Below are 25,255 nucleotides of genomic sequence, written 5' to 3'. Positions count from 1 at the left end.
TAGTTGCATCCCAAGGTCACTTTGAGGATTAGATAAATATTTAGGGCGTAGCTCACCACTTCCTCTTTTTTTTACTACTTTTACAAGAGACAGGATGCATGCCCTTGGTGCTCTCAAGAGGCACTGCTACTGCTCCAAGATGTTATCAGTCAACGCCCTGAGCACCATTTTCCTGCAGGTACCTGAGTGCAGTGCAGTGCCGGGGCACCCCCAGGTCTCCTTGCCCTCCGAGTGCAGCTGATCTTTCTTTTTTAGCAAAGACGAGTAAACGGAGCAAGAGGCGTTTCTGCCTTTTCAGCATTGTCTCTAAATATCTTCAGATCAGCTCAAAGGGAAATAAGCGATAACAATTTTTGAGCCAGTCTGAAGTCAATGCAGGCTGTTTACGCCAACGTGCTCGATTTTGCAGGCAGAGCAGGCTGAGAGGGCTCCTTGTCCACGTCACAAAGCAGAGCAGAAGCCCAGGTCTGTTAAGGAATTCACTGCAATTAATAAATAAATAAATAAATAAATCTGCTAACCTACATTAGCACAAGATCTTGCCCCCTCTCCCTGCAAACACAACCAAAGGCCAGTGGGATGCTCTGGTTACTCTGGTGAAACAAGACTCAGATCGAGCTCCTCGTTTCGCCTGATGCATTGCCTGGCTTGAACCCAACTCCATTTGGGACACACGAAATCGCCGCTTCTCCTCCCTCCGGCTCAGCCAGAGCCAGGCGCTGCGCTGCCAGGTCCTGCCGCGTGTGCACGCAGCCAGGAGCCAGGCCCCAGCTGCAGGGAGCGCAGCGCTGCCCCGCTTCCGTCACAGCCACCGCGGGAGCCACGGCCAAACCTTCCCAGAGACAGCAGCAGAAATAGCTGCAGAAGAGGCCGGAGGAGCAGCTCAGCCTCTGCTGACAGATCCTCCCCATCCCCGCATCGGCCCCTTTGACTCCAGACAGCGATGAGCGCCTATTTAATTAACACGTTCGACCTTTCATCAGTCCTCGGTGCAGACAGCTTTCTGCACGCGAGTTAGGGGCTCTTTCCTGGAGCCTGCTGTGGATCTGTGACGAGGACAACATGCAAGGCTCTTTGTGTCTAAAATCTTTAAAAAAAAATCTCTCAAACTCCGGATTTGAAAACAGAGGAGATGAAGGTATCTCGCATTCATTTACCATTTTAATAGAAATTAAGTTCTTTTATTCCTGCAGGGCCACATCAGAAATAGATAACAAGTGCTATCTCAAAATTCAGAAGCTGGGCAGCATTAGTTCCTTTCTTCCCTGTGTGTATATATGTAAAAATTTCCATTTTTGGGGGGTCAGAGTTAAGGGTTACAGTTGACTGGGCATAAATGCCTCAAAACAGTCAAGAAGAAGTATGTTCGTGGGGAACCGCTTGCTGCTCCTGGTTTCAGCCGGTGTTACCGGAGACCTTCTCATAACGTTCCTCTTTCAAGACCATTGTTAAAATGCCAAAAAGTCTCACACCGAGTTTGTTTCAAGTTAAAAGGCTGCCCCAGGTACGCAGCCCAGCTTTGGTCAGCCTTCTCCTTCTCCTGGCCTGATCAGAGCAGCGTGGTTCAGGCCTCTTCCTCCACCAACAGCCGCCCCTATTTCAGCCTGAACCTCGGTGCTGCGTGGAAACATCACAAAGCACGAGAAACCTTCCCTGCGCTGGGGACGCTCCCTCATGCTCACAAAATAGAGCACATACTGCTAAGATGCACTTTTAAGGTACAGCAGCACCAACTATATTCGAAAAACACTTTATTTTTACAGTGTATAAAAGCATAGAAAGACTATTATACAGAAAAATACAAAGCTGAGCAGAGAGCTCAGTCTCCTTTGTTAGAGGTAAGACAAACAGGCTCATCCCGCACGCATCCCGGACTTCAGAAAACAAAACTGTGCTGGCAGTTTAAGTGGGAACACACTCAACCTGCCCACGACAGATGCTGCTTACCACAGCCAGAGGCAGAGCTGAGCCTGGGGACGTGTTTCCAGCACAGGAACTTGTCTTGCGGCTTCTCCAACATCCTTGCAGCTTCGCTTTCCCTACACAAAATGAAAGCTAAGTCTTGTTGCACCATCTGACTTGGAAATGAGCACTCTCATGCCCGCAGCATATTTACAGGAAAGGTGCTACGAATCCCCCAGACCTGGCCAGGGCTCGTACCCCGACACACGGCCCCACAGAGGTGCTACGGGGCTGGCTCGGCTTCACAGCAGCGAGGCTGCAGCACACACACACACCGGGGCAACCGGACGCTGCCTGGGGCTGGCAGCGAGGATTTAAGGACTGAAAAGGGTCACTGAAAGGAGGCTGATGAAATCCCTGAGTTTCCACGGTTCCCAAAGCCAAGGAGGAGGGGGGGAAGTCAGCGATCTTTTCCAAATTCCGGCCTGTTTCAGCGCATCAGTGTCTTTAAGGGAGGACACCGTGAACTGCAGTAGTGCAAGAATTACCTCCTGCTCCTTACCTTCAGTTCTCTAGGAGTCAAGTTCCCATTTCCCACCACCAAACTGCCCAAGTTTGCTTGCATGTTGGCGGTGGGTGAAGGGGAAATAGAGAAGGGGAAAGAAACAGGTAGAATTAAGGAATTACAGTGCAAAATATACGCTTATGGGGAGAGAAACAAGACAGCTCCACAGATTTTTCAAGCCCGTTCTCTCCACGGCCACGCCACGGGGCCTCTCCTCAGCAGGGAGGAGCTGCCAACTGCCTTTGCCCTCGACCGTCAAAAAAAGAACACGGGAGCACGTTCTCTGAAGTAGTGAACTCGCTTTTACACCAAGCATCAGCAGCGCCAGCGAGATGCCAATATCGCCGCCTCCTCATCACCTGGTGATCACAGCAGGACTCCACGCCAAAGTACAGCGGGAGTCGCGGGGCTTCAAGTTCCTTTTATTTTGGAGATCCGCAGAAGAGCCTTGCGAATCCCCGTGCTCCCTTCACACGGGAGAAGAGTGCAGCAACACACGCTGGAGACGGGCCAAAAATTATCGCTGTGCTGAGGCAGCTTGCTCAGGATGACTGAAGAAAATTGACCAGAGAAGAAATAACGACAGGCCTAAAAGGGAAGATGGAGGAAGAAGGGAAGCGACGCAGGCACCTGAGTGTCCCAGTTCCTGCTGACTGCCAGGAAAGTGCTGTGGCAGCTCCTGCCTCCCAGGAGCAGCACGTGGAGGACAGCCGAGCCCAGCCTGTTGCTGTGGGGTTCAGCAGCAGCACGCCTGGAAGCCCCCGGGGCAGGCACCGCTCACTGCCACTTGTAGATATTCACCATCTTCTCGGTGAGCGTGGCCAGCAGGTGGCTTTGGTTCACCTCCAAGGGGCAGATGTCCAGCACGGGCAGGTCAGCCTGCAGCTTCTGCAGCAAGGAGCCACTGCCAGCATCCCAGAGCTGTGGGACAGAAAAGGTCAAGGACTGCAGCAGTTTCCTCTCCCACCCAAACCTGAGCTTTTCTCCCCAAAGAGAACTGCCCCCCCCCCATGATGTGGACAGCCCTCATGTCTGGAGGAGGTTGTCCCTGAAGGGGGCCACTCCTGGCCATCCTTGTCCTGAAGAACTGCTTCTACAGGATCCTTCCTCCCAGTCCCTGAATAAGCCAAAGCTGGCTCTTCCAGACAGCCTGTGTGCTGCTATTTGCCTTCCTCGCTTCCTTCAGGATCTTGAGCACCACTGTGGCCAAGGCTGCTGCTGATTACCACATCCCTGACTATTTCTTGTTTGCTGAAGAGCAGACTTAGGAAAGCACCATCTTATCTGGCACCTCAGTTAGGGAGAGGTTCCTGATGCTCTCCAGAAACATTTCTGGATTGCCTGTGTCTTCCTGTGGTGCCCCAAGCGTTAGGGAGGTTCATACCTGATCCTGACTCAGCAGCTCTCCTGCAGCCTGCTGCCCGTCCTCTGCACCTCAGCTGCGTTTCCACCGACTTCCTTCCAAGCCTTCTCCTCACCCTCCCCCCTTCCTAAGTTCCTAAGGAGCCCGTGTCGAGCCCGTGTCCACCCCTCACAGCATTTCCTGCGCTGCTGCCCCACCAAGTCTCAGTTTCTCCAGTCGTGCCTAGTGCTCGGCAGGGACAAGGCGCCCACCTACATCCCTGTGAGACACCAGGGGCTCGCTGCCTACGCTCCTTTTGGTGGATGTGGACTGCAGGCTGATGTTGGCCAACATCCCACGCCATCAGCAAGTGGCTACAGGCAAGCACGACACACCAGCCTGCACAGTGACAAAACAATTCCTACCAAAACACACCGACGCTGTGACTGCTTAGGTTTCAATTCCCTAAGAATTGCAATAAAACCCTCCACCCTGCTGAAAGAAACAGGAAATACCATGGCAGAATTAGATGCCTCATCGCCAGCGCACACGAAGATGCTGCCATCGTCCTCCGGGCTCTGGAAAATGGCGTTCTTGGTCAGCAGCTTGCAGGTGGGCCCAGCACTGAAAGTCTGCACCGGGTTAGAGGAACACACCACGTCTTCCGAGGCTTCTGTCAGGGGGCTGCAGGTCAGTTCCATCATGACACAACGCACACAGGGGTTGTTTTTACCTGCAAAAGTAAAGAGAGAGCTTTGAAAAATTTATTTGTGGACCAACGTAATTGTAGGAAGACGAGCAACACCACCTCACAGCTGCCTCCTTTTGCCCTCACCCTTTTATCTATGTGCAGACACCCGTTACCATGGACAAAGCAAGTTCTACATTTTCACAGTGTGCTCAACCCCAAAGTTAACTGAGAAACTCAAATATCTGGGCAGAGCATCAACAAAAAAAGCCCACTGTAGTTTCACACTGTTACGTACTGGGCCTGTAGGTTGCGAGGCAGTGCCGCGTGTTGATCTCTGTCTGAATATCAATGCATCCTCCTGGTTCAAGCAGCAGGTGATGAGGCCGGTAGGAGTTGCCAGCCTTCTGTTCCCAAAAACAGGCTCCTTCCAAGGTCCCAGCTAGTATCCCGCCGTAAGGCAACGAGGCCGAGGCCATCCGGGGCAGGTAAGACAGCGACACCATGGGGCACCTGAAAGGATGATAGGCAGCAGTCAGTGCTGCCAGCTGTGGGCGTGCTGGCGTCCTGCCTCGCTGCTCAGAGCCACCACAAAGAAAGGAGCTGAGACAGGCTACAAAACGGAGCCCCAGCAGGTTTGACAGAGATAAATGAAGTTCAGAAAAGATAAGAAAAAATATAAGAACTTCTTATTTTTTCTTTTTTATAAGTGGGAATCAGAGAGCATACACCAGCTGTGAAAAAAGATTCACAGCTCTGACACCCCAGATAGGGGGCAGCAGGCTTCAGCAGTCAGCAGGACAGAACTTACTTGTGGAAGGGCCTTCCCTCACTGAAGGGCAGGTCATGTCCTGAGAGACAAAAGCAGCTCCCCCAGGGTGTTTAAAAGCAACCTGGCGTAGTCCAGTGTCCCACCTCAGCCTGCCTTGCATCCCATCTCTCAGTTTGTGATCATCTTGGCCAGCCAGTCTGCTTTGGTCTTCCCACTAAGCAAGTCCACACAGCTTAGAGGAAACCCCTCCAGTACACCCTTTTAAATCACCACTTGATTCCCAGTAGAAGAGATGGAAGCACCAGGGCCTTACGCCTCTCTGCAATTTCTTTTTTTCTACAAGAAATGCTAAACCCAGCTCCAAAACCGAGCCAGTTCTACTGCTTAGTTGTAGGAGTGCTGGGCCCGCTTCTGACTGCTGCATGCTTTCACAAGATGCAGTGGCCAGGGAACCATACCAAGTTATGCACGTACCGTGCAACCCTATGGGAGGTTTCTCACGTCTGTGAGAAGTCTGAATTTTTGAGCAACAGGTTCACATAAAGCAGTTTAGATGATTACAATTGCTGTTTGATTTATGGAGGAAGCTGAGGTCAGCTTCCCACATACTAGTAAAGCTGAGGAGCTGCAAATCCTTATGTCATACCTGGACTTCTGAGGGACCAGTTCCTGGACGTGGGAGTTGGTGTCTCTCAAATCGTAGATCATGATGGAGCCGTTGACCAACCCAGCGTAGATGTAATTCGTGTCATCAAGACACCAGCAGCAGCTCCAGACAGGACGGCCAGTATTGTATGTCTGCACCACAGTGTTTGTTGCCAAGCTGCAGGAGAAAACCAAGATGTTGGCCCTTTGCATGAGCATCTGCGCATAAGAAAGCAGCATAATTAAGGCAACAAATCTAGCTTTTAAGTCTTGAGATTCCCTTGGACTGAATTCTGAATTAATTCTTCCTGTACTCCATATGTGAATCTGGAAAATCTAGACAGAATAATTGCTTTGATATTGTTTGTGAAGTAATTTACAATTCTTCCAGGCCAAGGCTTCCTTTTCTAGATTGATCTTCAGAGACTGGAGTAGGAAGCCTCAGAGCAGGGTCTCATCTGCCTTACTGGAAGAAATTTAAGTTACTTTTCCTGGAAGCAATTAGAGAAACCACGCTAGTGTAATCCCGTAACACTGCATATTCCTGACATCACAGTGCTCACCTCTTCAGATTATGTCTCATTAATTATCTCCCTCTTTTTACATAAGAGGGACAATACTCATGCCTCAAAAGAAACCAGTTTAAACAGGAGTGAGAGCAAGTGGAGTAAAGACTGTAAAAAAACACATTTATAGTGTTAATTCTTTAGAAACTCAAGTTGGGGAAAGCTGAAGAGAATACATGGAGAGGCACAACTCAGAAGAGCAAAGTTATGTCGGACTAAAATGTGTTTGCCAAGGGTGGCATTGTCAATGCAGGCTCAGCACAGGGAGTCTAGTGAGAGAGAGAAGAGAACACACGCTGAAGTAACTCTGGGTAGCCTTTAAAGCACACAGATTTTTCCTTGGGAAAGCCAATTATGTGCAGAACTCCAGAGAAGTAATTTCTCCCAGGTAAGTATAAGACCACAAAGACAAACCTGGCTGGTAAAAACTGACAGGGAGTTTTGTCTTAAAACAGCAGCTAGTTAAAAATCAGAAACATACTAACAAGAAACCAAACCCTGCAAAACCAGAGCTTTGGTATTATTTTTAGACACCTACAAGCAAGCACAAGAGACAGTGACACTGTGGATGACTCCTTTTGGTAGGGTGACTAGAAAACCAGTAACCACAGAAGAAAGATGACCAAAGGGGGGCTCTTCTTTCAGGCAGGGACCAGCAGACGACTGAAGATGCTGCTGAAGCAAGCACTTAACTGCAACACGTCCTGGGATCGAGCACAAAGGCAAGAGGATCACAGGTTCTCATGCAGCCAATCAGGCAGTGAGAGACAGATGTGGGAGTCAAGTGTCTGAGCAGGTTCTGTGACAGAAAGCCTCTGCAGATTAAACCATGAAAAGAATTCCAACCGAGGAGGCTGGTAGCCTGACGTGCTGGCTTTAGCATCAGAGACAGGCAGGTTGTTTACTTTTTACTAGTCTAACAAGCATTTCAACATGGCACAGGGAATGGGAAAGCAAGCATTCTTTGCATTTTTGTTGCAGTATTAAGTTCTCCTCATTATTTCACACAGAGGAAAGAATTCAGTCGTATGACACCCTCTGCCTAACCCTATTCTGAGGGATGTGCATAAAGATGTTACTGGAACTCGGTGAGACCAATCAGGCAGCCAGCTTGTGAAGCAGCTCACACCTGAAGGGCAGCACAGAGCAGCAAGAAAACACTCATATGCTGAGAACTCCACCAGGACTGAAGCAATTTCTCTCTCAGCCTCTGCATAATTAGCTTCCAACCTGCTGCTTGAAGTCTCTGCTAGCTCTAGAGCCTCTAGCACATGCTCAATGTGAATGCCTCATATTCCAGATAACGCCGTGCTCCACAAGGAGTTTAAGGCCAGAGAAGCTGACATCAGTGCAGGGAAGAAGTGCCCAACCCAAACAATCATTTCTGCTTGATGCCATGCAAGTTGCCATGTCCCACATCTCACTGCAGGAACAGAAAACCAAGCAGACAGTAAATTTCACATCTGTACACTTGTTCTCAACAGAACTGGGCCAATCGCTGCTGAATGACTTGTTTGCCACCAAAACCTACACAGGGAAGGTATCAGACAGGAAGCTCTAGAAGATCTCCACCTAAAAGACCTGAATGCAAACAAGTCTTCCCCTCTGTCAGTTCCCGCATCAGGAAGGATACACTGACCTCATCTTAGCAGCACCTTTTGGAAAGCAGAACAGCAAGCGCTGCAAGACACGTTTAAGGTGACACAGAACCAAATGCAGTTCTGCACAAAGAAAAAGTCAGCTGGGAAATGCTGCTCCCCCCCAGCAGGGCTCACCTGGTCAGTTTGAGAGTGCTGTCTAGAGCGGCGGAGAGCAGCAAGCCGTCCGCACGACTGCCAAAAGCCAGCCCCCGAATCTGTTTGCTGTGGATGGGGATGTACTGACTGCTCTTCAGGTTGGCCACGCTCATCATCTTAACACCACAGCCTGCCAGGGAGACAAACAAAGCAGGTTATCATCAAACAGACGTGCAAAAGCAAACTCGGCGTTAGAATTCTTGCTACAAGGGTCTGCTGATTTTTGGCTGGTTTCTTCAAAGACATTCTAGCCTAGCTGGAAGCACGTGCAGCAGAATTACAGGGCAATTTGAGAACGAGTGTCACTGCAAAGAATGGTTACAGGTGAACTTCACCTACATGTCACAAAGCCTCCGTACAGAGAGGAATTCCTCAGCTCCAAAAAGCTGGAAAAGTAAGGCCAGCTGAAGGCAGAAAACAAGTCTGTTATGCCTATAGATAAGGCACATTAACCTGTGAGCCATTAACCAAATAAAGTAAGTTTCATCATCCAGAAAGCATGCAAGTGCTTTGCAAATAGTCTCTCAGACTCCTAATGCCACATCTCCTTCATCCAACAGGAAGCTGGCGCAGGCCCAGCTGTCAGCTCACTTGCCCCTGGCCCTAACATGACAGGCACAGGGCTGCCCAGGACTCCTCGGCTTCCTATTCCCCCCACTGGGAGACAGGGCTCCAACACTCATATTAAAAGCTTTTTTTTTTTCTTTTTATTTTTTTTTGAGGAGTTTGTTGACAGACCAGCTGCACGTGGGTCAAGCCACCTACTGAGCGGGCAGCAATGTTTCTCACTCAAGCTCTGGAAGCTTCTCTGCCTGCCCTGGCGTGCTGACCTCTCATTCTGTCTCGCTCCCCTTTGCCAGGAGCATCATACACGCCTGTCACCTTCCTGCAGATGTGGCACTTGAGCAGAGGAGCCCAAGATCCTCTGCTAGGATCCTGCTGGAGAAGTGAGGGGGGAGACAGGTCACCTTGCCAGGCAGAAGCTACCGAAGCAGAGATGAACCAGGGGGAATCTTAGGACTGTCCCCAGCCTACAAGGCACGTGGAAAGGTCAAGCCAGAGGAGGGAGCAAGCAGAAAACACGTTTCACTTTTGTAAGCCTCCAAATGTCCCCTACAAGCCCCCAAATCTTGGCTCGCTTCTTTACCAGGAATAAAAGTAGACTGTGGAGAAGGCTGCGACACCACCAGACAGCCCAGCGAGTCGCAGTATGCCATCACTCTGCAGTTCCCCGCCTGAGACACCAGGAAGGCCTTCTCCAGGTGGTACTTGCGCTGGCTCTGGCTGCAGGGGAGGCCACCTGGGAAGCCGGTGCGGAAGCTGCCAGGTTGCTGAGAAGCACTCACGCTGTGCTGGGCCACCAGAGCCTTCAGCTCCTGCAAGGAAAAAGACCTCAGAAAGCTTTAGTGCTCCTCTGGAGACCCTGTGCCACCTGTCCCAGGTGCTCCGAGGGTCCTCGTTCTCCGACAAGGAGGGAGGATACGGGCAGCTCCACTTCCACGCTGTCCCTGAAGCGCTGGGTTTCCAAGTCCCCTGGCTGCGAGAACAACAAAATCACTCAGCAGGCTCTGCAGGCGCTGGTAGAATCTTCTCCGAGTCCGTTACTGGATGTATCAGACCCCATGAAGAGAGGGCTCTCGGGCAACAGATAAAAGCCAGTAACAATTATTACCAGATCAATGCTGTTTAGAAGAGAACAAGCTGCCAAGTATCGCATGCCGCTCAACCGCAAGAGACAGTCAATTAGAAGCATTTTCCAGAATTTCCAGAATGCCTCCCCCCACCCCAAAGGCCCCAGTTTCAACGCAGACTGACTTGTTTCCTGCAACACCCTCTATTTAATGAGGATGACCCTGTTCTTGTAAACCCCGGCCGGCAAATTCCAGGAACAACAACTCTCAAGGGCTCCAGCCTCGTTTTCTGCTTCCTCCCCCCCCTCTCCCTCAGCTGAAGCGTGCTCAAGGATGCTCGCCAGAGCCCTTGCCAAGGACAGCTTCCACCTGAGCATCAGCAACAAGCAAGGTTTTCCTAGAGTTCCTCCTTCCTCAGACATCTTCAGGGTGAAGCGGCAATGGGAGGAGCAGCACTTTTTGGTGAATTTGAGCCACGGCCAACGACAACGTCCCCAGAAAGCGTCCTGACCAAGTGGGCGTGCTCCAAGGGCAAACGCCAGGCAGTGCAGTGCCCCAGGGCATCACAGGGAGCGTACACACACACAGAAAATTGCTACTTGCTTTCTGTTGTCTGAGCAACATAGATTAAGCTTCAAATACTCCATAATTTTTAAACGATTAAGGGCCACGGGAGTGATATTAGAGACGTGTTAGTAGGTTGCGAGCTAGCTTCGATATTGAAGCAGCCACCACCACTTAACTCACACCGAAGCAAAGGCAACAAATCTCAGAGAGGGAAGACCAGAGATCAAGCTCTGCGTTAGCAGTTGTCATCGAGCCCTACAACTTTAGAAAACGGCTCAAGAGGAGAGCAACTCTGGTATTTTCCAGAGGTCTGATCTGTTTTGCATCAAACACCTTCCAAATTCACCAAGGGAATAAAAAAAAAAAGGACTTGAAGACTCAAGATGATCCCATTAGAGCAAAGACAAAATGTGGGGAGGAAGCAGGGGTACAGAGGGTGCCAGGACACTTACAGTCTAACCTGTAGCTTCAGGCTTAGAGTGAGGAGGCAGTGAAAACACAAGGAACTTCCAAGAAAGCAACTTCTAATCAAAAAATTAATAAGCTCCATTTCTTAAAGGCAGGAGGGTGCCACTACCACTGAGCATGAGAAGAGATTAAAATTATTTGTTGCTCTGGGGAATTTGTAAAGCTCTCCTTGCCACCTGCACTCAACATTTACATTTTGACGTGAGATATTCATTAAGGCAGGCAGTTAAAAACTGTCAGTGCAGCGTACAGCAGCTAAACACAGCGGACAGAGCCAGCAGAACCAGGGAGTCTTACTGGAGACACATCGCCAAGGTGACCAGAAGCATTGCACCAAAAACCAAACCCCGCTAACTGCGCTCAGGATGCCCTTTTGGCAGCAGAAGCTGATGCCTTCCTCTGAAATGCTCTGAAGACTTCTCCCGGCTCCTGCTGTTGCCTGAGGGCCTGGAGGACACGTTCATCCCTGCACACACACCCTGAGTGCTTCCTAGATCCCAGCTTAGTGCTATGATGAGTGAACTGTCACACGGGTCAGGGAAAGAAGGGGATATAGAGCCAAGTACTTCCTGAGGAGCATGCATGAGGAGCAGAAACAGGAGAGGACAGAACAAGAAAGAAAACAACCAGCTGCAGCCAGCTTTCTGTGGTGGATTGGGTTACAGTGGCAGCAGCCGACCCAAAGCCTACAGACAAAGGCAGTTATCAGATGACAGCCACCCTCTGGCTGCGCTCCCACAGACCTCTGAGAGAGGTCACGCCTGCCATCCTGCACTACAGCCTCAGCCTTGCATTTAACAGAGATAAATGCGTGACCCCACAACCTCCAGCTGCAGCGCAGCACTGCAGGCATTGAACCTGAACCAAGGGAGGCTGGAAACAGCATTTTAATTGGCCTCACTGCAAGCAGCAGCTGAAGGAAACACCAGCTTTTCTTACCACCCATAGATCTTCCCCCGACACCCACTGCAGGTGAACAAAGATCACAAAGGTGAAAGATTTTTTTTTTTAAATGAAATGTAACAATTACCCTAACATTTTTCCAAAGTTATTAGGTTGGCATTTTTATTGCTGTCTTGACATCCAATTCCTTTTGGTTGCTCTACAGCCTAAAGAGCTTACACTGAGAACTGTAGCAGATTCAGGAAGCGTACAGCAGCGGTTCACGTCTGGTTCCCAGGATCTTGGTGCTCACAAGGGAAAAACCAGGCAAAAGCCAGGCTTCAGCAGCAGTGTTCCCAAAATATTCAAGTCTTTGCCCACCACACAGCACAGAGCTCTCACCAGCGTTGTTTCTGCATGTGAACATGCTGTGTGTGCTGTGCTTTTTCCCCAGTTTTGGTTAGTTATCCTCTCGCCATGCAACTGCAAGTTGCTTTGCTCATATTTTGATATAGCTAAAGACAAAGATAGCCCTTTTCTAGACTAATTCATCTTAAACACTTCATTAACAAAGCTGAAGCCAGCTCATCTTTGTGACCCTAGTGGAGCAGAGAAGGGGAAAAAGCACACAAATCTGAAAAAGGGTCACAGCAAGTGACATGACTAATAATGACCCAGCTCAAGAGCATTAATGATAGGAAAGGGCTCACACAACAGCTTTTTGGGGGAAACTGATGGCCCGTGCCTTCTGTAGGACTTAAGACACCAAGATTTGTATGGAACAAATGAGCATAGCTCTTCCAGTCCTGTGCAGCTGAACTTTTCCACATTCAGCCTCTGGATGCGCAGGTGTTTCATAAGTTTCTTTTGCAATCCCACAGCACTGCTTTCCGTGGTGACTTAAACCTTTCTATACCAAACACAGCTCCTTGTACGATCAGTAACACCACTTGCTGAAAGTTCAAGGGCAGCAAACTTAAGGAACAATGAGCTAAGTTCTTTGTTAGATGCTAGGGAAAAAGCTCTCACTGAGGACAGCCAGGCAGAGCCTTGCCCAGAGAGGTTTTGCAGCCTACTTGTGGCACTACAAACCCGACGTGCCAACGCCCTGAGCAATCTAATGCGATGCTGAAGTTCCTCAGCTAGGGTTGGACTAGAAGCCTCCAGGGATCCCATCCTGTCTAAATGACTCTCTGCAGGCAGCTGCTTTACTAGATGACCTCTCATAAAATAAGGAACTGGTTAGGCATAACCTCAGAATATAAACCCATGGTTTAGCAACTTATTCTAGACTTCCTGCTGATTTATGGCTCCCCAGCAAATTGTTTTTGCTTTGTTTTTTAAACTTCCAGTTCATTCACAGTATAGACAAGTACCTTGAAATTGCTTCCAGCGTTCACATCAAGCACTACAGGACAGTGATGAATGCAGTATAAATACTGAACCAGAGCTTAAGAACACAGGGTACTTAATCTTTATAACGTGCAACTTCAAGTCAATTAGACTGGATTCTCTATCATTTAACACCAAAAGAACAGCAGGAAGATGCTATGGACCTGCAGTTCTATCTTATTCACATTGTTCTTTAGCCAAATTTTATAGTGGGCCAGATTTCTCATTCGCTTGGTGATCATATCTGCCTGAATTCCTGCACGAAGCTGTAATTTATAGAGCTTTATGTTACATCACATGGGAAAACTTCAGAAAAGGGGATGTTTCCTCATGTAAGATGTAAATAGCCAAGGCTATAAAAAAAATCCGGAAGTAGAAGGAAGCATAGAAGAAATGAAACATTAAGAAATTAGACAAATTTATCATCTACTTCATACAACAACAAAAAAGTAGCAAATTGGTTGTGAAAGAGGCTACTGGAAAACTTAGAACTGGTGGAATACACAAGATAATTCACAGCTGGGAAGTACCAGCAAAGTCCACAGTTTTACAATCCTGTAAAAGCAGCCGGGACAGATTACAAAACATCACAGTGTTGCATGAGCCAGAAAGGAAGAGGCTGTTTAGCAACCAGTCATTTACTTTCAGTAATTTCTATTCTAAGGGGACAGAGGCGCTTCTTCGCAGCTGTTCAGCCCCAGCCTACCCTAATGACAAGCTCATGGCACCAGAAGGTGCTTAAGCTAAACACCAACTGATCTTTGCAAGACATTTAGTTGTTTTGTTTTGCTTTTGTAAACAGCCACAAACATACTTTCTCACAAACTATTTCTCAAAAACTTGACTATCCAGTGAAAATACACCCTAGGGATTTTCAAAGCTCGTTTTGGTACAGTTAGGGAAAGATAAGGAGAACGCATTTTGGCACTGTATTACCAGACCTTGCCAGCCACCACAAAACCTGAGCAACCTGCAACATCAGCAGCCAAAAGCGCCTCCTGTTAAGCTGTACATGCAGCTTCCAGTCTTAGAAGCAAGTCAGCATTATGTAGTGTACGTGAATATGCTCACCTGGGATGTTTAGGATACTCCCAATGATTCACCAGATGAGGTTACTAGATCTTGCTGCTTATTAAAACTGAAAGCCTGCTTTCTCTCCTCTGAGGGAGCAGGGAAAAGAAAGCTGAAGAGAAAGGGAGTCTGCTGTGTATCGGTGGTGTTGGACTCACCTGAACTTGCCTGCGGAGCTTGCTGCATTCGTCTGTCAGAACCTGCAACTGGAGACGGCTCTGTGCAGACTCCAGCTCGGCCTGCCTGCGCAACATTTGCTCCTTTTCTATGGACCTGGATGGAAAACAGAAGAAACGCAACTCTTAGGCCTAGGAATTGTCTAGGATGCCTCCACGCTGCCCAAACTTTGTTCCTGCTTTATTCCAAGCAGGTCCTGCTCAGGTAAATATAAAAGCAACAGAAGTCTGGTACCACGTTCACCCAGTCCGTTCACCTCAAGATGTTCTCAGTTATGCAACTGCACTGCATGACTCACACAATTATTGTTCCATCGAAAGAACAGCCTTTCTCCTCACCCTCTCCAAATGTGCTAATTTAGTGAAGGAAAGCAGAGAAAGAAATCAGTTGTTTCCTGCTCCACCCCCTGAAACAGCTTAGCAAATTCTATACCATCAACATCCACGTAATCCATCATGTCAGTAACATAGCCAGTCACAACACAGCGAGATCGTTAGGCTTTTTTCTTCTACGAGCAACTGATCTTGCATTTCAGGAAAATACTGCCGTATCAGAACTAGACAGACACAAATAAACTCTCTGTGAAACCCGTAGGAGCTGTACTTACTACCTCACCTTGAGCCTAGATGTGCATACACAGAGTTTAACAGCAGCAGTTTTGGTAACATGCTTCCATTTTGCTCTCCTAAGTACTTTACATATGACTGAGTGGTTAAGGAGGGGAAAAAACAGCAACATTCCTTAACATTATTTGCATATTTGGTCCATAATGTGGCCACTGCATCCTGTGCTTCAAAAGCTGCAATAGTCTGGTTACTTCAGTAATTTGGGTGCAGATAGATCTAGTTTGTCTATGTCATCTTAAAACACAGCCTTGCATGTTTACCCAGCGCAGAGTTCTGTTCTTTCCCTATTGCCTTATCACGTTATTTTTCTGTTGCATAAGAAACAGGTGAAATTCCGTATTTAACCATGGAAACATTCTTTACACAAGCACCCAGAGCCTGAAGGCTGGCGTTTCTGAATGCGAGGAACGAAACCTGTGAGCTTATACCCAGCTCAAGGCTCTGCACAAACAGTATCGATGTATCAGTGTTCCCATTTGTCCTCTGCTCGTGGCTACGTGCCATGAGGCAGCCGCTGCCAGCAGCTTAACAGGACTGACGGGCAGCCACCGCTGTCTGCCTCCCCACAAAGCCAGGAGGCAGGGGGTGATGCATTATTGCACGTGGGGAATTGCTGCTGAGGGATTCTGAGACACAAGCGGCAGTCAGACAGCTGCCTCCACCCAAGAAATAACGAGATTTAAGCACCCAAATGCTGCTGTGCTTTTGGAACAAAAATTAAAAAAATAATGTTTGTAATCCTTATGTATTGATTGTTTTGCAGTGTCTATCCACTAAAAAAGTGTGACCCTTCTAGAGGAACAGATCAAACACTGTCAGACAGCGGCAATCTGGACAGAACAGCTACTTTCCCCTCATGACATTTACCTCACTATCCTAGTAATTATTCATCAGAAGGATTTGGGAGGAGTTTCTGTTGAAAGACCATGTTAGAAGAATAGCAATATGCTTTGGAACACGTTATGGAGAACCCAATTAAATTCTATTCACTTCAAGATTCGGGAAAACTCAGAAGTCTGCAGCCTTTTGATTTCAGAACAGTATCTGTGACAGCATTTTAGTGAAAAGAAATTAGTGCCCATTTTCCTACCCACTGTTCCCTTTTTCAAAAAAAAAAAAAATCTACATTGAAGTTGGAAGGGGGAGTAGAGTCCCAGTAATGCTTGCTGACCTTTTGTAAGTAAAGCTACATGAAGAGTTTGACAAAGCAAGATGGAAAGTGATTCATACGAGAGATTACTCTGTTTAATGCATGCAGAAGAGATGACAGAAAAGGTCAGTTATTCACCCTCTTTGCATTTCTAATTACGCTTTTCTCATCTAATGATGAATTAGCAATATACAGCTTTTTGGCAACAACTCTGCATGTTCTCCCGCGGTGACATTTCAGGAAACAGCACAAGACAGCTTTAGCAACTTCAGTGCCACAAAGCACAAACTCGGGATTCCTGCTCCAAAGGAAATTTCTCCGTACAGGTAAGGCGGGCAGAACGTAGCAAGAAGCGGTTTGTTAGGACAACCATCCCCAAGGGGATGCACAAATTGCTTTCGATAACACAGGAAATTAAAGCATGAAGTAAAAGCCAGGCTGCAGCTTTCCTTGACACGCAACCAGCGAGGCTGTGTGTTTAGGTGGAGCCTCCGTACCTCTTCATGCGTTCCTGCTCGCTGGTGTCCAGCGCTTTCAGAGTACGGGCGTACAGCACCACGATGTCAGAACGTTTCGCCTTCTTATTGCACTGAAAAAAAAGACAACATCTGTTCACCTTCAAGAACATCACTGCCAAACCATGCGTCCCGACAGCTTGCTAGGCATTATTCTGAACAATCCTTCGAGTTTTGAAGGGAGGGGGTGTCTACTTATAAAAACAAAGCCCCAAGTCAGAAATATAACTCATCAACTGGAGTTCCGATAGGGGCTACAACAGTTTAGGTCCTGGATCCTATTGCACCTTTAAAAAGGCATCTCCTTGCTTCCTACTAAATTTGTTTTACTAAAGCACCAGAAACACAACGCGGCCGGGTAAGATCCATGGAGGGCAAAAAAATTACAGTGAAGCAGAGGAAAAGATCCAGAGCAACACAGCAGCCCCACCTCCGCTTTGAAAGCACGAAGACTGGCTACTTGGACAGCAGGCTAGATTTGGGCACCTAAGTCTGCTCCCAACAACGTTAATTATGTATTATATTCCTCTGATCAAATCCTGTAGGTCCAAATCCACAAAAACACTCCTGTAGCAGTATCAAACACCAACACCCCCCTGATTTCAGTGATACCAAGGCAATCAGACACTTCAGTAATTTTGTGCATCTGCCTGTGACCACTTCATAGTTTACATCCTTACAATGCAGGGGTCGCACCTCCCTGGGTTGGGACTGCAAGAAATGACAGCATCAGCGAGCTTCCTGCTTTGCAAACACACTTCACTGATCAGAAGAGAGGCAGCGAGCGCCGAGATCAAGTAAACTCTGCCAAGAGGTCAATTACTATATGCGCTTAAATTGTAGACTTCTCTATTATTTAGCAGCATGAAGATACCGTGGGCAACAGCTTCAGATCAGACAGCTCCCCCACACACCTCAAAAAACTGCTTTGCAGAGCAGTAAGAGGCTAAGACAGCTTTCCTGGCAGCCAATGGCTGTCGCTGGCAGGGCCTGGCATGCTGCAATTTCACAGGATCTTGCACTCAAGCCACTTAGTACACAGAGCAACACACAGCAGCCCTCTGCTATTCAATTAGAGAGGGCCCCGTCGCAAAGGACGGCGACTGAAAACAAAGGGAAGATGATTGAGCTGCAAGGTTGTCTCCAGAGCAGGAAGTGCTTGCAGGAAATTTTCCTCCAGTGATGTAATTACTGGAAAAGGTAGCGAGCATCCCTCGCAAGTTGTTAGGGCTCAGCAAGAAAGCAGACAGGGTTCCGAAGAGCAGAGATGTCACGAAGGTCTCTGAGAATTTTGTCTGGGCATAGAGTGGACAAAAAGCTTACACAGAACTGACAGAGATGAGAAAAATTAGGTTTGGGCCTCTGCCATGGCAACAGCGGGTCTTTAGGTTTAATCACAGCACCCATCAACAGCAAGCTTCTTGTTGGGAGGGGGAATCCTGCACCAAGTGAAGCAAAACTATGGGAACTCTACAAATGACAAAGCCAATGAAATCCCAGGCTTCCAGCCGCTGAGTGAGAAAGCAGCAGAACAAATCCCATTTACAAGGTACTCGTTGACCTATTTTTTTTTTGTCAACATTCCTTTCTGGAAAAAAGGAATTAGGAATGGGAATACATCACAGGAAGGCACAGACCTAATCAAAAAGATCCATATTATCCATGAATCTTATTACCCAAAAGGAAAAGAAAGCACCTTAAAAGCAGGTCTACCACTTGCAACTGGTTGTTACAGGGTGCGGTGTATTTCTCAGTCCACTCTGCCCAAGCTGCCTGCACAACCTGACCCTTAGGCTGCAAAAGCAGATGCAGTTCAGAGCAGATGACTAACCTATTGAAAACGTTTCTCCAACAGACTTCTAGTCCAATAACGCATTCTTTATGCTAAATTAATGGCTTCTAGGAATCGGTCTGCCATTCCTGCACTCCAGGAGTGCAGCGCAGCGTTCTGAAACCAATTACAGGCTTAGCACTTGAACGAGCAAACTTCTGAGTCTGCAAGTCACAAACGCTCTACTTCAGGGGAGGAAGTCCACACCAGAATCCTCCCCTTGAAGCACTGCTAGCTGTGCCCAGGCTACCTGCATCCAAATAATTGTGATTTGGGTTATTTCTGACAGCGGGCAGCACGAGATTCTTTATGCAACAAGCAGCTGTTGCTGTTACAGTGCCCCCCTCAGTGCACAAAACCACCCTGGGATTTTACCTGGGGGCACTTCCCGGCCTGCCCCCTGAGCCACCTCTCAATGCAGGTGTAACCGAAGAGGTGCCCGCAGCGCAGCGCCGACAGGCGGTGGTCCCCAGCGTTGGTCCACTGCTCAAAACAGATGGCACAGGTATCCCCCTCCTCCTCCTCCAGCGGGGCAAGAGGAACCGAGGGCTCTGGCTCCTTTAGTGGAGATCTCTAAGATTTAAGAAAAAAATATATATAAGCATTTCTTTAGGTAAACGCAGCATTTACCATATTTGATCCATTTCCAGAAGCGTTTAGGTCACCTTACCTGCTTTTGCTGGACTTCAGCCCCTTCATCTTCGTAACTTCCACGTCCTGCAGAAGCTTGAGGCAGCTCTGCTTGGGCCTGACTGGAAACTGAGAAAAGCACCGCTTCAATAAACTGATACATATTGAGGGAGAGGGCTTCTCCTCGACTGGATCCATAATCATCAGGGCATCAGTAACAGCACAGGTGAGGCACAAAGCTTTGGATCAACAACCTGGGTAGGGAAGGCCATGCAGTTTGCTTGCACACCATTCTCTTAACCAACTGCAGTGCTGAAGAGCTTTCTGCCCCTTTTTTCTAGAAGGATGCAGAATTCCAGCGTATTCAGTGTCAAAAGAGGTCCTTTAAAGACAGCCATTGTTACCAGGACTTCTCTGACCTGCTGGAAGCAAACACGCCTGCACACAGGCCCATAGCTGGGCTGCTGTAAGGTTACAGCCCCGCATCACCATGCCCACAGACACCCATACACACAAGTTCTTTTTCCAAGGGTTCCAAGTGTGCACGTCTCACATGCCAGAGGCATTTCCCATATGCTGCTCGTCCATTCACCCTGACCTGAGCAGCTTTCTAGTCAGTGGTTACCCAACTACCAGCCCTGCTAGGCCACGTGGTTTTGCGGTGTCCCCTTGAGCCCTTGGGCTGGAGCACGCAGCAGCACCAGGCTTGGATTCCTACCACCAGCACATTAAAAAAGGAACAGAAAGCACCATCTCCCCCCCCTTCCCTAGGGAAACAAGAGAGTTCACAGTGACAGTTAGCATCCAAGGCAGACATTCTCAGTCCACTGGAGAAGTAGCACCTAGCCCTGCCTAAGGCTAATCAGATTTTCAGCCTGTACAGTGCTGGGCGGAACAGGAACCAGCAGCTTATATAAGCAAGACAAGGGGATTCCAGAAAACCCAACAGAGAGCATATGTTCACACAATACCAGACAGCACTTAACAGCTTGAGCTCCTGTCACGTGTAAGACTAGCTGAGAGCAAGTGGAAGGAAATCTGTTCAAAGGAGCCCTCTTAGATATAAGCACCCCAAAAAGGTATCCAGGGAGGTTTGGTTTTGATTGTCTAGCCTAAGGGCAGAGAAGTGTAAGGACGTTCCTTAGAGCCCGGCATTTCTAAGAAATAGAGAAATTAAAAATATATTTCTCGTATTCTCTGGGCATCAATAACCTTGAATACCAAAGTACTACTTGCCACTCTTACATAAAGTGCATATGTTCATCACAAACCATGTCACTGAATGCGTGGCAGCCTGCAAACGTGAGTTTAAATAAAGAACTGCAAGCCAGAACAAGCTGAGGAACGAAAGACAAAGCCCTGCCTTGAGCACCTCTATCTTCTCAGCTCAGTGCCACAGGAAGTTACAGGAATGAGAACTCTAACCCAAACGCAGACAAAAGCGCAAATAATAATAATAAAAAAAATCCTGACTCAGACCCCTCTGAAAACTGAAAGCCCTGCTTATCTCCAGAGACGTGACTTGATGTCCTCAAAAATATTCCTCAACAATAAATAAGAGAGGAAATGTTCCAAGCAACAGCCTCCAAATGTGAAGTTATTTTGAACACTTCCAGGATTATTTATAAGCGAGAGCCTGCAAATAGCAGAAAGATTATGTCTGAGATCACGGCAGCAGTCACGTGTTGCTGCTGCTGCTCTTTGGAGCCGCTTGCCAGCGAGCCTTGTGGTGGCAACCTGCTCCCGCCAGCTGCGGGCACAACGATCTCCGAGCACCGTCTGTTGGGAAGCTCGAGAGGATTTCCCTGCTGGGCTCTGAAGCAGCAAAATGAGTTTCTGGAATTAAGTACAAACCTGAGCTGGCTGCTGCAGGTGTCTCCCGGGCTGCTGGGGATGGCGGTGCTGCAGCCTCCGCCTCTTCCTCCTCCTCCTCCTCAGAAGCGCTGCTGGCAGAGCCACTCAGCTCTGTTTCAGGAGACCCCTCTTCCTGGCTGCTCCCCGCCACACGCGAGGGCTCCAGACGTGCAGCCAGTGTGGTAGCTTGCTCCTGGCTCCTGCTGATTTGGAAGTAACTGTCCAACGGTGCCCTGCGTCCAGAGAAGGGAGAAATGAAAGCCAGGGTGATTTCAGGTAGGCTGAAGGCTCTGAATGCTTCCCCCAGCTGGTTTGCAGCACAGTTCCCAGGCTGTGAGTGCAGATAGGAAGGGATCAGTCAGCAAGACAGCCCCTGTGTGGGAGAGGGGCAACCCCACACAGCCGTGAGCAATCAGCAGTGGCACAGAATCACTCAGGTGAACTCTGAACCCTCAGGCCATCCAGGCCAACGTTTTACACGGTACTGAAGTCCACCACTAAGCCACATCACTAAGCTCTGCACCTCCACGATCCTTGAAGCCCTCCAGGGATGGCGACTCAACCACCTCCCTGGGCAGCCTGTTCCAACACTGCACAGTCCTTTCCATACAGAAACTTCTCCCAAAACCCATCCCAAAATGCAGCACCCATCCATTCTGCCCAGCCCGTGGAACTCCTATGCTGTAATTACAATTATAACCCAGACCTGGTTCCCACTGCCCCTAGTAATAACAAGGCAAACGAGGCTCGTACCAGAGCCTCACCTCACCAACTACTTTCTGCCTTCCCCCTTCTTTTCCCTAGGGGCTTCACCCCTGGAAAGTAACTTCTTCCCCTTGCCCTGCACCAGCTCCTCAGTTATCCTGCAGGTTCAAAGCAGAGTTTTTGCCAGGTTGCCTTCCAGCCCCGAGAACTGCAGTGACCTTCATGAGCAATCCACGGGCAAACAGTGTAGTAATGTTTAATCACTGGGGAGGAAAGGAGATGTCGGTCTGACTGCATTTAAAGACAGCGCTCCAGTTAATTATAATTTCACCCTCGGCATTTACAAAAGCTACAGAGATGAGACAGAAACCAAACAGACCAGAAATAGGGATTTCTTTCTGGCTAAGGAGTGTGCCCACTCATCACCTTTCAAACTCATTACTAACAGTGTTAAACACAGGATTTTTTTTACTTTCTTTGCCTGAAGATAACAAAACAACATGTTAGTTTGCTTGTTTGTGAAAGCTTCTGCAGCAAGGGCCATCAGAGCACCTAATGAGACAACCTCAAAACAAAGGTGAAAGGCAGCAGAGCTCAGTGGAGCTCGTGCTAAGCGCTGGCTGGAAGTGCTGAGGCGGTTCTGCTGCAGGAAGCACCACCAGGAGCCTGGCAGAGCCACAGAATGCGGGGAGCAGAGGCTCTGCACGTCAGAAAGCGTGGAAGGGCTCACAGGTCAACAGTAAGTGGAGAAAGAGGGGGCAGATTCATTTAACGAGGAGCAAAGACACCGCCAGGTGAGATCAGAGTTCTGCCCACGGTGCTTCAGAGGTTTGTGAGGTGCTCAGAATTCGGCCACAGCCCTGGAGTGAGGAAGCACGGCACAAATCACTGCTGCTTTACCTGGCACTGACTGTCCTCTGGGAGCCCCCGATCCTCTGCTGCCTGCGAGCCCTTCTCACTCGTGGCCGTGCCACAGCCTGTGACCCAGGCACCAGCGGGAGCTGATCCAACACCCCCAGAAACCTCTGCAGTCCACTGAGATTCACTGGGTGGTCGGGTCTGGCAGCTGCTTGCCCTGTCCCAGCGCTCGATGTGCCAACAGCCTCGTCCTCGTCGTCAGAAATGATGGTCACGCTGCCTCCTTCGCTGCTCAGCACCGCGGTGTGGCCTGAGGGCTCCGGGGGAAGCGTCCCGTGGTTCTCTGCGGGGTCATCAGCCACTGGCTGGAGGTCGACTTCCATCTCTTCTTGAGCCATTCCTGTCAAGGGTTGAAGCAGAAATCTCACATCTGTAAGTCTGCGCCCTGCTTGTAGCCTGACAGCAGTGACTAAACAAGCCTTTACAACTCGGGCTGCAGATAATTTGTCCTTTTGCCTCAGACATGCAGCAGAAAACCCAACTGCCCGTGTCGATAAGCATGCACAAGCTGGCCCAGCAGGCAGCACCTTCCCCAAGTCCCTGACCCAAAGTCTCAGGCTCAGCAACAGCCAGCACCAAAGGCAGGCTGCAAAACCACATTGAGTGAGCCTTGGGGGAGTGGGGAAAGTCTGGGGGTGATTGTTGCTGTTATTGAACTGCCAGTGAATGCATCTGCATCTTGGAGGATGGTTTGGAGATAACCTAGAGACTCCCCCTGGTGAAAAATGCTGCACGAGCACTGACAAATAGAGCCAGGAGCGAGCGGTGCATCTGTCCATCGCGCTGGTCTCTCTGGAGGCTCTCATTTATTCCAATAAAACTCCATTACGATGCCAGATCACCATGACTCTTACCCACAGCTTATTTAAGAGGCCCTTCTGCTACCTGACCTTCACCAGCACCGTGCAAACCCAGAAAGGGTACCAGAGCAAAACCCACAACCGAGACATTTTGGGCAGCAAGTTACCCCCAGTGTCAGCATTTGTGGACCCACATTCATCTGAGACTGGACAAACATTAAATTTGCAGTAAAAGCTTCAAGTATGTTAAAAACGGATGCCCTGCAAGCCTCTGTGGGACAAAGATTTCAGTTTTTTTCCTCCTAGAAGGACTACCCTAGGTTTTAAGGAAAAACAGAAGAAAAACAGTCTGTGTTGCTGGATATCATGCTGCTCTCGGCCACGGAATTGGACAGCCCCCCTGCTCTGCAGGCAGGCTGCAACACAAAAAAAAGGCTTCAGGATTATTTCATTAACTGAACAAATGAAAAAAAAGTCGCCTAAAGAGGTGGAGGGAGAGGGGATTAAATTCTGCAGCCTGCCAAAGGTCATTCACCTCCTAAAAAATACCGAGGCAGTCATAAATATGAAAAGCCTTGGGGACAGCAGGCCTTCAGCATTATTCAGCCCAAAGCACACACCAAAACTTATTAGGATAGGCACTGTGCAGACAGAGCAAAGACTGCTTTTAGGTCAAAGAATAACTGGAGAATGCGTATGAAGTTACTAGAGGTGGATATGCTAATGCTATTATGTTTCGGTAGACCTTTTAATAAACTCTAATTTTCTAGTCCTACCCTAATTACCACTTCCAGCCTAAGTTATGCCAAAAAGGAGATACAAACCCCACCTCTCACCTGGTCAAGAGCCACCAGTTAACAACGAAGCGCTGCTCCCTAGCACTAAACTCACATTCACGGGAAGATTGCCCCCCAGGAGCACATCAGAACCATTATTCCTCTCCTAAGGGATGACTTAAAAATATTGCATGTATTCGCTACTGTGGGTTAACTAACCCCGTGTGTTTTGGGGAAAGAAAGGTGTTCATAGCAGCGCTTCCACCACTTATTTTTGGAGTCTTTCTGACAGGGTGACAGGCCAGAGCTTCCTTGTGACAGCCAGCTTCGTGTGGCAGCACGCAGAGCAGCCTGTAAGCAGGACACCCCTACAACCAAGCTTCCTGGGCGCAGATAATTAAGTAATTCATTAAGGGGAGCACCCAGAGGACGAAACTTAACGATCCTACAAATCCTGCCTACCAGCGCAGCAGGAGGCACCTGCAGGGCCGAGCACGGCAGCGCAGCTTCCCCTCGCGGACAGCCGCCTGTGGGGTCATCGCGCTGCACCTGCTTCAAAGCTTTTTTTGGCAGGACGAGCCAAAAAAAGGGAAAATATCAAAATTTTGCCAAAAAACTAAGTTTAGCCAAGAAAAACACACAAAATTTAGCAAGCGACCACCACGCGAGGCACCGCAGCACGCAGGGCCTTAGAGCAGCCGATTTAGGCAGGGCTGGGACCCGAAGAGCCTCAGGCGCGGCCTCGCCCCCCCCCCCCGGCCCGGCCCTGCCCTGCCCCTCCCCGCCCCCCCCCAAGGGCCCGGCCGCCCCCGGCGCTGCGGCCCCGAGCCCCTCACACGGCCCGGAGGCGGCTCCCGGGGCCCCGAACCGGAGGGAACCGAGCCGGGGGACGGGGACGGAGCCGGCCCAAGGGGAACCGGGGGGGAACCGGGGGGGCCCGGCCCGACCCCGCCGTCCCCGCTCACCTCACGGCGGCCCCGCTCGAG

At 49.1% G+C, this 25,255-nt stretch overlaps 1 protein-coding gene across 2 annotated transcripts; it reads right to left on the bottom strand.

The window, feature by feature from the left end:
• Positions 1–1,769: 1,769 nt before the first annotated feature.
• Positions 1,770–25,255, bottom strand: RFWD3 (ring finger and WD repeat domain 3). Of its 2 annotated transcripts, none has more exons than XM_082769717.1 (13): positions 25,235–25,255; positions 22,676–23,033; positions 21,071–21,303; positions 19,257–19,345; positions 18,962–19,159; positions 16,738–16,829; positions 14,446–14,560; positions 9,424–9,652; positions 8,256–8,406; positions 5,916–6,092; positions 4,796–5,010; positions 4,325–4,542; positions 1,770–3,388 (listed from the first exon to the last, which is right to left on the bottom strand). In XM_082769717.1, the coding sequence occupies exons 2-13, from the start codon at positions 23,029–23,031 to the stop codon at positions 3,245–3,247; spliced, it is 2,217 nt and encodes a 738-aa protein (XP_082625843.1). In that variant the 5' UTR covers positions 23,032–23,033; positions 25,235–25,255; the 3' UTR covers positions 1,770–3,244. The 2 variants fall into 2 exon arrangements, with proteins under 2 accessions (XP_082625843.1, XP_082625844.1); XM_082769718.1 differs by lacking the exon at positions 25,235–25,255 and adding an exon at positions 24,330–24,452.

Source organism: Aythya marila (assembly GCF_965140915.1).
Source record: "Aythya marila genome assembly, chromosome: 12".
Classification (NCBI taxonomy): domain Eukaryota; kingdom Metazoa; phylum Chordata; class Aves; order Anseriformes; family Anatidae; genus Aythya; species Aythya marila.
The sequence above is the reverse complement of the archived record's forward strand: the minus strand, read 5'-3'. Positions and strand labels throughout refer to the sequence as shown.

Coding starts and splice junctions, on each gene's coding strand:
- RFWD3 (XM_082769717.1), bottom strand. CDS start 23,031: ATGGCTCAAGAAGAGATGGAAGTCGACCTCCAGCCAGTGGCTGATGAC. Junction 4,543..4,795: donor CCTCGCAACCTACAGGCCCA/GTACGTAACAGT, acceptor TTACTTTTGCAG/GTAAAAACAACCCCTGTGTG. Junction 3,389..4,324: donor AGGCATCTAATTCTGCCATG/GTATTTCCTGTT, acceptor TCTGTCCCACAG/CTCTGGGATGCTGGCAGTGG.